The following is a 12,260-nucleotide window of genomic DNA, read 5'->3' on the forward strand; positions in this document are numbered from 1 at the left end:
TATATTTTTTTTTATCTATTGTAGACATTTTTTTCTTGACAGATATTCTTGGAAAAATTGACCTTTTACCAAAACATGTATGCAAACACCATCCTTAATAAACTAAATTTACAACAATTAAAAAAAAAAAAAGAACGGTCAAACTGCATTGCTTTTGCTGGCCCAAATATATGCAACTCGGAAGCAAACAATATATCTTGGATGAAAAGCTTTTGCAATTTATATATGGTTCTAAATGGGAATTAAAACCAAAAGTCCAACTTTTTAAGTCGGCAACACTGATTACTTAATAAGATATATTATTTGTTTAGTCAAATTGTATCCAGTGGTTGGGTAATTACCGCTTTCTTGCACCGTTCTGCACATCGCTATCTTAAATAAGAGGCATCCTGACACGCTCTGACACAAACAAGACAATCCTCCCAGCAGAGACGAGAGACGCTAGCATTTGTCCGCGCCTGGGAGCTTTTAGTGCTTCTAATCCAGTCAAGGTGCCATTAGCACCTCGGCCTGTCGTCCATTAGGATGCTACTCGGTTGGCCCGAGTACGCTCGGAAGCTCTATTCGTGGAGTTAAGATCATGCCGGGTTGGAAATAGACTCTGGGATGACGCAATGTTTTTCTTTAAATGACGGCGAACCTCCCTTTACCCTCTCTCCCTTTTTAAAATTGTGCAACGATGTTTCTGACTAGCGCGATTGTACTCGCACGTGATGACTTTTTTGTTGATTTGTTTGTGTGTGCAGTACATGGGCTGCATCGAAGTGCTGAAGTCAATGCGTTCCCTGGACTTCAATACGCGCACTCAGGTGACAAGGTGAGATGCTCACAAACACAATCACTAGATAGTTGGACGTCAAGATGTGGAACATGAGCTATTAGCAACCGTGATGCTACCAAAACTAAATCGGGATCGGCACGTGGGAGATTTCAGGATTTTTGCGTACTCATGCTCGAATTTCAGATAATCCGTCGAGAGCTTTTTAGCGTTTGGGAAGAAACGGAATGTTTCAAATCCCAAGTCAGGTCACAGGATGAACAACGGCACAAGACGCTGTTGTGTTTTTTGTGCCCCGCCACACAAATGATGTTATTGTCGTAGCAGCAGGCTTCAGTCTCTCAGGAGACGCTTTCGCCCCCCACCCCCTTTTCCACCTCCCTCACTTTGTCCCACCCTCATCTCTCTCGCTCAATTGATTGGTCGTAATGTGAGCCTGCTTGGCTGGAGTGAAGCGGTGGACTGTGGTGGTGGTGGTGGGGGGGGGGGCAGCCTGGGTGGATAGCAGTGATGGAGTGATAGAGGGGGGGGGGATCTATTATTGATGATGTTCACTAATGACTGTGGAAAGCTGCAGCGGTGCCCCGTTGAACCTGCCGGATAATGTTGGAGGGTGGAACTTATCCGAGGGGGGGGGGAGGGGAGGGGGCGCTGGACCAAACAAGAAAACGTAACAATAAATGGACAGAAAGATTTTGAAGCTTTACATTAACGCTTACAACCAACACTAAACCCCAAAGCCAATCACAAAATTAAATCATGATCACTAACTCCAAGTCCAACCTATCACCTCTCTACGAACATTAATCCTGATTATTAATCAAAACACAAACCCCATCAATCACAACAATACACCCTAATGCCAATCGCCATTTTTAATTGCGAATGAGGACCAGCTCGGAGGTTGTGAGGTCTGTCTCGGTTATATGTTCCACGTGACCGAGAAGGCATTGTTTATCATACCATCCACAGTCAGGGTTTTATGAAATAAAACGCAAATACGGATCAGGTGGCGCCACGTAGCTCCGCCCCTGATCGCGATTACTAACCCTTAACTCAACTCCAAACTTATCACCTAACTACAAACCTTAATCCTGACTATCATTACGCACCCCCAAACTACAATAATCAATTTAGTGTTGCTTTGTCCTAGTTGCTCGCCTGCTGTCACATGACTCGGTTCCACCAATCCAACGAAAGCACTAGTATCTTCTCAGGCAACCAGAACAGTTCAGTCGATTCAATGCCCTGAGAAAGACGTGAACGAGATGAATGTGAATATTCAGAGACCACGGCTAGGGATATTTGACTCCATTTCACCAATCAAGCCGAGCCAGGAAGTCACATGACCGCCGTCACCGCCGCCGCCACACACAGAAGCAACATTTGAAGTTGACTCATTTACGCTTATGGCTCATTTACTGACAAATGTGCCCACATTTCAGTCAAACTTGAAAAACATACGAGAGGCGATCTCAGTCTGCGTTTGCAAACCAGCAAGTCAACGATAGCGCGTGAATGCAAATTTTAGTTTGCCTGAATCCATCATTTCAATTCAAATTTCTTGGCCATAGAAAGAGTTGTGCATTTTTTCAAAAGGAAACAAAGCAGTCTGAAATTTCCGTACGGGCGCACAGCCCTGACGATAAAGTTGTAGGCTAGCAAAACTCACGTTTTTTAATTTTTTTTTTGGATTACCGAAACAAATGTCAGCATTGCGAATAAATGTGGCCGACTCCACCTGTCCAAATTCAATATATATATATATCTTTTTTATGAGATAATCATCTTTCCCTGGTGAGCCGAGCCAACAGAATTGATATCAAATTCACTTCAACTTCATTCTCATAACAGCAAAAAGCAGTGTCCCGCAAGGCTAGAAGTGAAAAATAGACCCTTTAAATCAACGTTCGTATTCGAGTTGAGGGCAGCAGATTTTCCGGCCCTCAAATGCAATGTCAGTGTCAAGAAAGTAGCTCATTGTCCGGAACGATGACATCCGACATTGCCGTCTTTGTCGGCGGTGTGAAACAGCAACACCCGGTATCCTCATTGCGGACAAAAACAACAACAGCGGTTGTCCACGCCAGCGTGAATCATTCCGAATAGCGTTGTTGTGTACGGGGGGGGACCTTTACTCAAGACAAAGCCCGGGTCTGCTGCTGCTTTTTAAATATTTACGAGCCACTCGATAGGGGCCGCCGGCTTCTTGACTGCTATCCCTGGCGTCCCATGACAGCGAGTCGATGAGCGCCTGCTTCCCTCCCACCGCCTGACACAGACACAAGCGTCCATTTTCTCGTCATTCCTGGGAGGCTCTGTGATAGTTTTCCCTGGAAACGTGGAAAATGCTAAGCGATTCACGCTTGATATTTTGGATCATTTGGCTGTTTAACAAGGTTGTGAAAAATTGGAGATAAAAAGGCTTTGTTTAGTACCTGATGGAATCAGATGTGTTTAATCGTGATTTGGGGCCTCAGATTAATATTTTGTGATCGCTGGTCACTTCATTAGGTAGACTGGCGCAATCTAATGCTATAATTCATCCAGAATTTATAGAATTCTTTTTTTTTTTACATTTGTCGTTAATGTCATTTAAAGAAAAAACTGCATTTAATTGGTAAAATTATTTTAGTTGAATCTATTTGTATTCAAAAATATAAAATTTTAATTTTAAAATTACATTTTTTTAAAGTAAATTTGTTAAATTTTAATAACAATTTCAAGTTGTGTTTTTTTTTTTAAATAAAATATATACATTTAAAAAAAAATCTATTATTCGTAATTTATAATAAAAAAGATTTAAAGTAGAGTTTAAAATACATTCTTTAATTTTTCGTTTTTGGAAAAATACTTTAACAAAAAAAAAAGGCAAATGCATTGTCTTTATAAAAACAAATTCAAGTCGATCAAAATAAATCCTAACTAAAAAGTATTTTGGCTTTTTATCATTATTATTATTTCATAATTTAACATTTTTATTTGCTCACAAAAAATAATTATTAATTTTTTCAATAACATTTAAATACTTTAGTTTTTTTACATCAATATTGACATAGATTCTGTTCCTCTCTTCAAAATGTACTTCTCTTAGAACAAAACACTTTATTTTTAAATTAATATATTAATATATTTTGTGATGCCATATGAATGCACAGATGTACCTAATAAAATGGCCCATGGGCATCAATCTCCATCCGAACTGAGAGCGATTGCAAATGGATCGCATGGGCAGAATAACTTGACCTCTGACCTTTGGTCATTCCACTCATTAGGGAGGCCATCAACAGACTCTGTGATGCTGTGCCAGGTGGAAAAGGCGCATGGAGAAAGAAGGTCAGCAATGAATTCCTCCTCTTCCTCGATTCTAATGATCCTATTTTGCATTTTGGATGCGAGAGTCACGTTGGTGGCACGTGACCTCTTTTAGCTAGAGTGTCAACTCATTGTCTTTGTATAGGCAGTGAACAAAGCTCTTCAGTCCATCATGGGAAAGAGCAACCTGCGTTTTGCCGGCATGAGCATCGCTGTCAATATTTCCATAGACGGACTGGGACTACTCATTCCTACCACACGACAGGTATGTGTCATCTATTCAGCGATTCCTAACCGCCACAAAATTGGCTCATTTCACCAAGAAACATCTCATTTATCCACGCCAAATTGTGTATCTTTGTTCATCTGTAAATATGTCATTTTAAATTCCTATTGCATTTTGTGCAGTGCATCTTAATTTTTTTTTTTGTTAGGACTCCGCTTTATTAAAATTAAAACAAAAAAAAAAAAAAAAGAAGTCAAAACTTTATTAGCATTCTTTATACTTCCTGGGTGCTCTGAAAATGAGAACACCGCTGCCACCTACTGTAGTGGATGTGCAATTACACTTTATTCTCGTACAGCAAAATAAATAATAATAATAAAAAGGCATTTTGTCTGGAAGAGCTCCTTGGAATTATTTCTACCTTATAAGAGTCACCTGTGCCCCAAAGGTTTGAAAACTCCTGCTTCAGATAATAATATGACCACCATAATTCCCCCCCCCCAAAAAAAAAAAAAAATGATTTTTACTGATTGTCTTCCAGATGTTAGCACACCACCCCATGCAGTCCATCTCGTTCGCTTCTGGCGGAGACACAGTGAGTCAAAAATTTGCAATGTCCTCCAACCACCTTTAGCATCGCTCGCTAATGCCTTTCTGTATTATTTTTACAGGACATGCCCGATTATGTTGCGTACGTGGCCAAAGACCCGGTCAATCAGAGAGGTAGCGTGTCCCAGTAGAAAATCCACAAGTAGCTCGAGTTTGTGGCTTCTAAACTCACAGCGGACCGATGGCTTGTGTCGTCCCCTCTCTGCCAGCGTGTCATATTCTGGAGTGCTCGGACGGTTTGGCCCAGAGTGTCATCAGTACCATCGGCCAAGCCTTCGAGTTGCAGTTCAAACAGTATCTGCACAGTCCACCCAAGAATCTGACGGCTTTGGACAGGTAATTGCGCAACATGGCTTACACGCAAAATGATTTTTAACAGCTCAATGTGGAGCACAAAAATGTAAAAACGTGCTCTTAGCTCTTATTACTCATACGGAGTGCACAGTACTGCACCTACATATCGCATCATACATGCAGTGCTTATAAAAAGTCTACACACCCCTGTTCTATTACCGCCGCTTTGTCATATAAATGACCAAATACATAATTTCAGAACTTTTCTCGCCATCGACGTGATCTATAACCTGCTCAACTTCATTGAAAAATAAATTAAAAAATAAACAAATTAAAAAAAAAAAAAAAAAAGGTCGTTGTCCAAGTGTGCACACCTGCTTTTCTGACTTTGTTTTGGCTTTCAAGCAGAAGCTCAAATGGTTTGTGTGGTGATAAAGACTTTGGACTGTCCAAGTGTCAGTGTCTTTGAGACAAGGTTAGCTAATGCTACATGACGAAGCGAGCCGATTGTGTTCAAATGGACTTACCAGCCAGTACTTGCTAGAAATTCCTGCAACGCCTTCAGTGTAGCTGTTTGCTTCTTGGCTGTCTTTTCCTCAATTTTGGTGGGTCCAGTCCTGGTTAATGTCACTGCTGTGCCGTATCATCTCTGCTTGATGATGATATCTTCACTTTGTTACATAGTATATTTAATGCCTTAGGAATTCTTTTCTACGCTTCTGACTGAAAAATGATGCTGTGGATGCTCTCTGCCCACCATTTTTTTGTGCTCGTGACTACAACAATTTCAGGAAAAGCCTTCAACGCCACGGGCCACTTTGGACCGGGTCGCACAGTTGGAAAAAAAAAAAAAAAACTTGCAGTACTTCCCGTTTATTACATGTTAGTAATAAAAATGTAATAAACGTTTAGTAAAAAAAAACAAAAAAAAACAGACCACGTAGCAAACCAACCCATGAGAAGAGGAAAAGAAAAAACTCACTAAGTTGAAAAAAAAAAATCTGCCAAACAAACAGCTGTCCGACAAGTGCAAACTTCTGGGACGTCCATCTACAGAATAATAAATTCAAGTAGTGGAAAATTAATTGATCACATTATTGATAGGAAGCAACAATAAAAGGGCACAAAAATAGAAATTGCTAATACGAGGGAGAAACATTCTCATTCTCGTTAGAACACACACGCACACACACGCGAGTCCTGTCTGCAGTCCTTCCATCCAGCATCAATGGCGATCCATATAAATGTTCCGCAGATTAAATAGATGATCTTCAGATGTGAGGATGACATTTGCTCAGCTTAATCCAATCGAACACCAACATCGGCGTTATTGTTGGCACTGTTGCTCCAATCTTATTACGCAGAGGCATGGAACAAGATCTAGATCACTTGCGAACTGCGTTACCAGAAAAAAAAAGTCAAGTTTATTTTAATAGAGAAATATTAATTCATTGTCATTTGCAATGTAGTGTTGTCGTATTGACAATGAATTTTCTTGTGATTAACTAACCAACAGTTTAATGAACACAAACATTGCGTAGAACATAAATGGACTTACTATTTCATAATATACAATAAAAATAAGTTGCCTATTATTTAATGAGATAAAATAAATGGAAAATAAAAAAATAATACAGCTCATTTTTTTCTGTCATGCAGTTGCTAAGAATTGATAAACCAGTTCTTTAACAAAATAAACAGATACATGTAAATTATATGCACATTGTTTATTTATTTTTTATATTAGGGTGTAGAATAAAAATGTATAGATTTTTAAAATAGATTATAAAAATCTGGAGCAGGCCAAACATTGCCCAAAGAGAAAAGCTAAATAAATTTTAAATGGAAACGAGAGTTCAAATTGGAACGAGTGCTATTATAATGTTGCATATCCAATTGGTTTTGTTCTGCGCGTGGATTCTAATTAATGCAACATTTGTTTCCTCAGGTCCTTCAGGACAGAAGAGCCAGTGTGGGGGGAGGACGACGATTTCTCCGAGCATGACTACTACAATAGCATCCCGGGCAAGGAGCCTCCTGTCGGTGGGGTGGTGGACTCCAGACTGAGGCCCAGTAAATCCCAGCTCACTCACATCCACACACAGCCACAAAGCCGGGCAACACAACAGGTAATTAACTCATTCACCACCAGCCGAGTGGAAAAAAAAAGGGATATTTGACGTCTTAAGCCGTCAATGGCAGTAAATGGAAATTGATAGCAGACATTGCAAATTGGGAAACAGTCAGCACATGTCTTCATTCGAGCCAATTAATTATTATTATTATTATTATTTTATTTTAATTTTTTTTTACAAACCCCAACAATTCTTCAAACAGTGCTGATAAATATTTCTTATATGTTCCCTACGGGGGAGAACATTTGAAAATGCCCAATAGTCAATTATCTGGCCTGGCCCCAAGCATATTTCAGGGAGGGGGGGGGGGGGCATTGCCCCTGTGGCCCCCTCTAGTTCTCTAGTCCAGTAAATGGACAATTTCCCAATGATCTGTAATGGCTTTTTAAAGTGCTCTGACCCAGTGGTTAGAATTCACTGATCTTAAAGTAACCAAAACATAAGATAACAAAATACCTCTCAGTATAATTCTATTCAAGTGAGGCCCACTGCAGTTCCAACAACAAACCGACTCCCTTCACTCCGAGCCTATGATGTTGCCGCACCTTAATTGCCCAAAGACAAACATGCTAACATGCTGTGGCTTGGGTTTCAAATAGAGTGCCTCCAAACTACATTATGTGCGGCGGCGGGATGAGAGGGATGTTCATGCATTATTAAGGATGGTTTGGTTGTTTTGTTTTTTTTCCTCCAAGTTTGACTGTAAGCGTGTATGTGTGTTTAGATGGGCTCCCCAGCCAAAAGGGAGCAAGCAGCTCACCATGCAAGCCAGCTCTGCTATGAACTTCAGTGGGACGTAGACGCAAGCAGTGGCTCAGGTGCGACACTCAGTGGCCACTTGAGGAACATCACTCAATAACGACGATGGGCTCATTTGTATATTGCATTTATAGTATTTTAACTCGAAAACCATTCAGTGTGGATTCATTTTAATGGACTAGTTGAATTCCTGGACAAACATTTTGCATCGTTCAAATCCTAATTTTACCTTCTCCTAACTATGAAAAAGCATAATTAAATTGATTTATTTTTGTACGTTAGATGGTTACTTGTGTGCCGATGGCCAGCCACCTGGCAATAAAGACTACGAGGAGCACCAGTATGTGAACACGCAAAGTTTGGAAAACTTGGATTCTCTGGCTCATGGCCCAGATGGGCCGAGAGGGGCCAGGGGACCCGACAGCCCCAAGAAGGACCTCTTTGACATGAGTAAGTTGTCACTAATTATTCATTAAACCACTTGTCTATTTTTTGGTGTTTTTTATAATGATCTCAAGCCTTGGTCTTGGCTAATATGAAAGGTAATTGGTATCAAGGATGTAAGTGATGCTCCAAATTGCACATATTGTGCGGGGTGGGACTCGTACATGGTCTGTATTTTACTCATTTGGCTAGCTTGCGCATTTAATATGAGCGTCATGCAACAGAAACAATTAGCATCTTGATATGCGTCAATATTTCAGCCTTGAATAACAAATAAACCAGCAGCGCTACAATTTTTTTTCTTTTATCCGTGCGGCCCGTCGTGGCCCGGTCCAAAGTGGCCTGCGGACCAGTACCGGGCCCCGGTCCTGTGGTTGGGGACCATTATCTTACTGGATAAGCCCGAGTTATTTCTCATTCCCGTTCCTTTACAGGGCCTTTTGAGGACGCCCTAAAACTGCACGAGGCCAGCGGCGCTACTACGACCGAAAGCGGAGGCGTGCAGCTACTGGAGGACCAGTGGCCCAGCCCCCCGCGGCGTCGGGCCCCCGTGGCGCCAAATGAGGAGCAGCTTCGGCGGGAGACCTGGTACCACAGCCGCAAGAGCCGGCGGGATGCCGAGAAGCTGCTGGTCCGAGACGGAGACTTCCTTGTGAGGGAAAGCACCACCAACCAGGGTCAGTATGTTTTGACGGGCATGCACTGCGGCCTGCCAAAACATCTGCTACTGGTGGATCCTGAGGGAGTGGTGAGTGGAATTATTTTCTGTTACGCCCCCCCCTCCTCAGCAAGTAGAAAACAATTCGCGACCCCCCCCACCACCACCCACTCCCCGCCGCAATTATAAATAATAGCATTTTCGCTGCAAAACAAACCTATTCTGTAGAGTTAATACTTGCTGTGCACAATGGACAAGGAGAGCGCCACTGCCAACTAGTGGAGTGGAGGTGCAATTACATGGAAAAAAAGCATGTTCCCCAAGGTCACATGCGCCCCCCTCAGCATCGCACCACACCCCCCCCAGGGGGGGCCCCGCCCCTCTATTTGAGAAGCACTGTTCTAATTTAACAACACTCGTACTTGAGTTTAATTTTTGCCTTCTCTTCACCTGCAATTCATCTTTTTTGGTGCTTTGCTCACATCAAGGTGCGGACGAAAGACATGTTATTTGAGAGCATCAGCCATCTTATCGCGTACCACCTGAAGAACGAGCTACCTATTGTGGCGGCCGAGAGCGAGCTCCACCTCAAGCAGGTGGTCAGGAGGAAACAATGAGCCATCTGGCCACCTCCTCGCAATGGGACGGTAAGCGTGGAACAAAAAGAGATAATAATGAGCGAGTCAGACGGTCGCTCGTGAATATATCTAGGAAAGCCTTTTATCGAGTTGACATGAAATTTAATTTTGTATAATTAAGCCATCATTAAATTAAAATTTTTTGTATTAAAATAACATGAACTTAATATATTTTTATTTCTCCCATATACATTTTTTTGTCCAACATTAATTTAGTTTTTATTTTTATTCAACAAACCTTAACTCAATATTTTTGTATTGTTACATTCAACTTGATATACTGCATTAACAAATAATTTTTTTTCTTGACATTAAGATTATTGTTATCATTATTATTATTATTATTATTGTTATTATTATTATTATTATTATATAATTTAACCAACTTTCAATATAATATTTTTCTTCAGGATTATAGTACCTAAATTTTTTGTGTTCAAATAACACAAAATTAATATTTTTTACTTGAGTGAGAGCTCCCTCTACAAGCTTTTAATGAATATCAAACTAATCCCATCTTTCTGTTTCTTTTTCTGTTTTAGTGTAAGCCACATAGTGACTGACAAACGACGAAGAATTAAAAAGGAGAATGAGACATTTGAATGAATAAGGCCTTTTTGGATATTCCTATCGTCAAACTGCCCTAGTCCGAAAGTCCCCCTCTGGCATACAGCCAAAAAGCTTAAAAAAAAAAAAAAAGGACCTCCAGGATTTCCACTTCTGTTACATAGTCACCGCCCCTGCTATGCAATGACTTACCTCACTCGTTAGTTGCACATATGGATGCAAACCTAAATCACATGACATTCCATCACTCTTACGTGACTCTGATGGAGGAACCAAACAACAACAACAACAAAAGACTCCAAGACCTGTTTGTAAGTGTCCCTGCTAACCAAAAGCACCAAACCTGCAACGATGGACAGTCACATTATACAATATATCTCAATGAGTCATGCTTCGTGTGTGTGTGTGTGTGTGTGTGTGTTTTGTCATATATGGCTGCACGTCCGCAGGATCTGCTTAGATTGTGTCGGTGTACCTAATGAAATGACCGGTGAGCACATTAAGAACCCAACCCACCCGTCGCCTTCCCACAGCTGGTCCAACTTCAGTGCCTTAATAAACACGCAGGGCGGGCATTTGGTGTACAAAATGTGCGACTGTTTTCTGCAATGCCAATGAATGACTGTACAAATATCAGGATGATTCTGCTTGTGTACATGTAAAAGGAATGTAAGCTGCTCATTTTAGGGACATAATAATAATAATAATAATGTCTTAAAGATGTTTTGTTTGTTTGTGCCCCCGTTGCTAACACCCAAACATGGATTACGTTCTATGTTTTCTTTGTCCCTGGCTCAGGAAAACATGTTTTTGTTGAATATCTGTAAATGGCAGTTTTGCGTTGCCTCCTAAGTCGAGGTTTTAATATCGCTTTCCGCTGCGCCGAGCTGCAGTTTCATTGAATGCACTGCCTTCGACAGCCTTATCGCAACTCTGTTTCCTTTCTTTCTCAGGAATTTCTTGTCGATGCTTCATTTTCATCATTCACATATAGCAGTTATAAACATGTTTTAGTCGGGAACTCAGCCTTGGTCCTTATTCAATGATATTAGTTGGTGGCATTTCTTTACTACTCTTTATTATTTTGTGTTTTTTTTGGCAGTCTGTATGCCCTGTGGCACCACAGTGCCTCTTACAGGTCAGTCTTGGTACTACAATGGTTTGGGCAAGTATAATTTAATAACAACAATTTTTTCCTTGTCATATTAGGGCTCTCACGTTTAAAAAATGCAAAGATGTTACAAGTCAGTATGTGGCTACACTGCAAGTGTCCAAACATCCCAATCTTGGGTGGACAGTTGAATGTACAAACTGCATATGTGTATCACGCTTTATTCAGCTCAAAGTAAAATTACAGTAAGACCAGCTGTTTTGTGAATACGATGACATGACAGTCAACCTTTTGCAGAAAAACAAAACAGAAAGTTGAACCAGAGAACAGTAAGTGGGAAGGAGATAACGGATGAAAAAAAAAACTGCGACCTCCGAAGGCCGCATTTTCTGGTCTCGTGACGTCACGTCCGGTGCGAGCCCTCCCGCACGTGTTTTCCAAATTCTAGAAAAACGCTAAGGTTGGTTCAAGTTCGAATCCTTCAAAAGTATTTATCGTGTATCATATAGCCTCGGGGGACAGTGGCAAATTTGTACAGGCTTGATGTGAATTTGGAGACCACGTGAGTTTGGGTCGCTTGGAATGTGACGTCATGAGGCCGAAAAATGCGGCCTCTGTAGGACGCAGCTTGTGAACTTCAGCCGTAGAAAGACCGGAGGACCACATGGTGCGGTTAAATGTCAAGATAACAAAATATCAAGGTAGGCAACGTGTTTCTAACTGAAT

The 12,260-nt window shown here is 41.0% G+C and overlaps 1 protein-coding gene across 5 annotated transcripts in view; it reads left to right on the forward strand.

Moving 5' to 3' along the window:
- Positions 1–12,260, forward strand: part of shc2 (SHC (Src homology 2 domain containing) transforming protein 2) — a 28,515-nt gene that overhangs the window by 4,938 nt on the left and 11,317 nt on the right. For 4 of the 5 annotated variants that reach the window (XM_088312586.1, XM_088312587.1, XM_088312588.1 and 1 more), the window contains exons 2-13: positions 747–817; positions 4,054–4,114; positions 4,239–4,358; positions 4,861–4,914; positions 4,991–5,042; positions 5,138–5,264; positions 7,171–7,351; positions 8,082–8,175; positions 8,399–8,566; positions 8,995–9,308; positions 9,707–9,865; positions 10,399–12,235. In XM_088312586.1, coding sequence (XP_088168712.1) covers positions 747–817; positions 4,054–4,114; positions 4,239–4,358; positions 4,861–4,914; positions 4,991–5,042; positions 5,138–5,264; positions 7,171–7,351; positions 8,082–8,175; positions 8,399–8,566; positions 8,995–9,308; positions 9,707–9,835 — 1,371 coding nt within the window. In that variant the 3' untranslated portion in view covers positions 9,836–9,865; positions 10,399–12,235. Of the gene's footprint in view, positions 1–746; positions 818–4,053; positions 4,115–4,238; positions 4,359–4,860; positions 4,915–4,990; positions 5,043–5,137; positions 5,265–7,170; positions 7,352–8,081; positions 8,176–8,398; positions 8,567–8,994; positions 9,309–9,706; positions 9,866–10,398; positions 12,236–12,260 lie in introns of those variants that run through there. The other variant, XM_088312590.1, reaches the window with a different exon arrangement.

The sequence above is a fragment of the Idiotropiscis lumnitzeri genome, chromosome 13, assembly GCF_059441095.1.
Source record: "Idiotropiscis lumnitzeri isolate Australia: NSW breed Sydney's pygmy pipehorse chromosome 13, RoL_Ilum_1.0, whole genome shotgun sequence".
NCBI lineage: Eukaryota > Metazoa > Chordata > Actinopteri > Syngnathiformes > Syngnathidae > Idiotropiscis > Idiotropiscis lumnitzeri.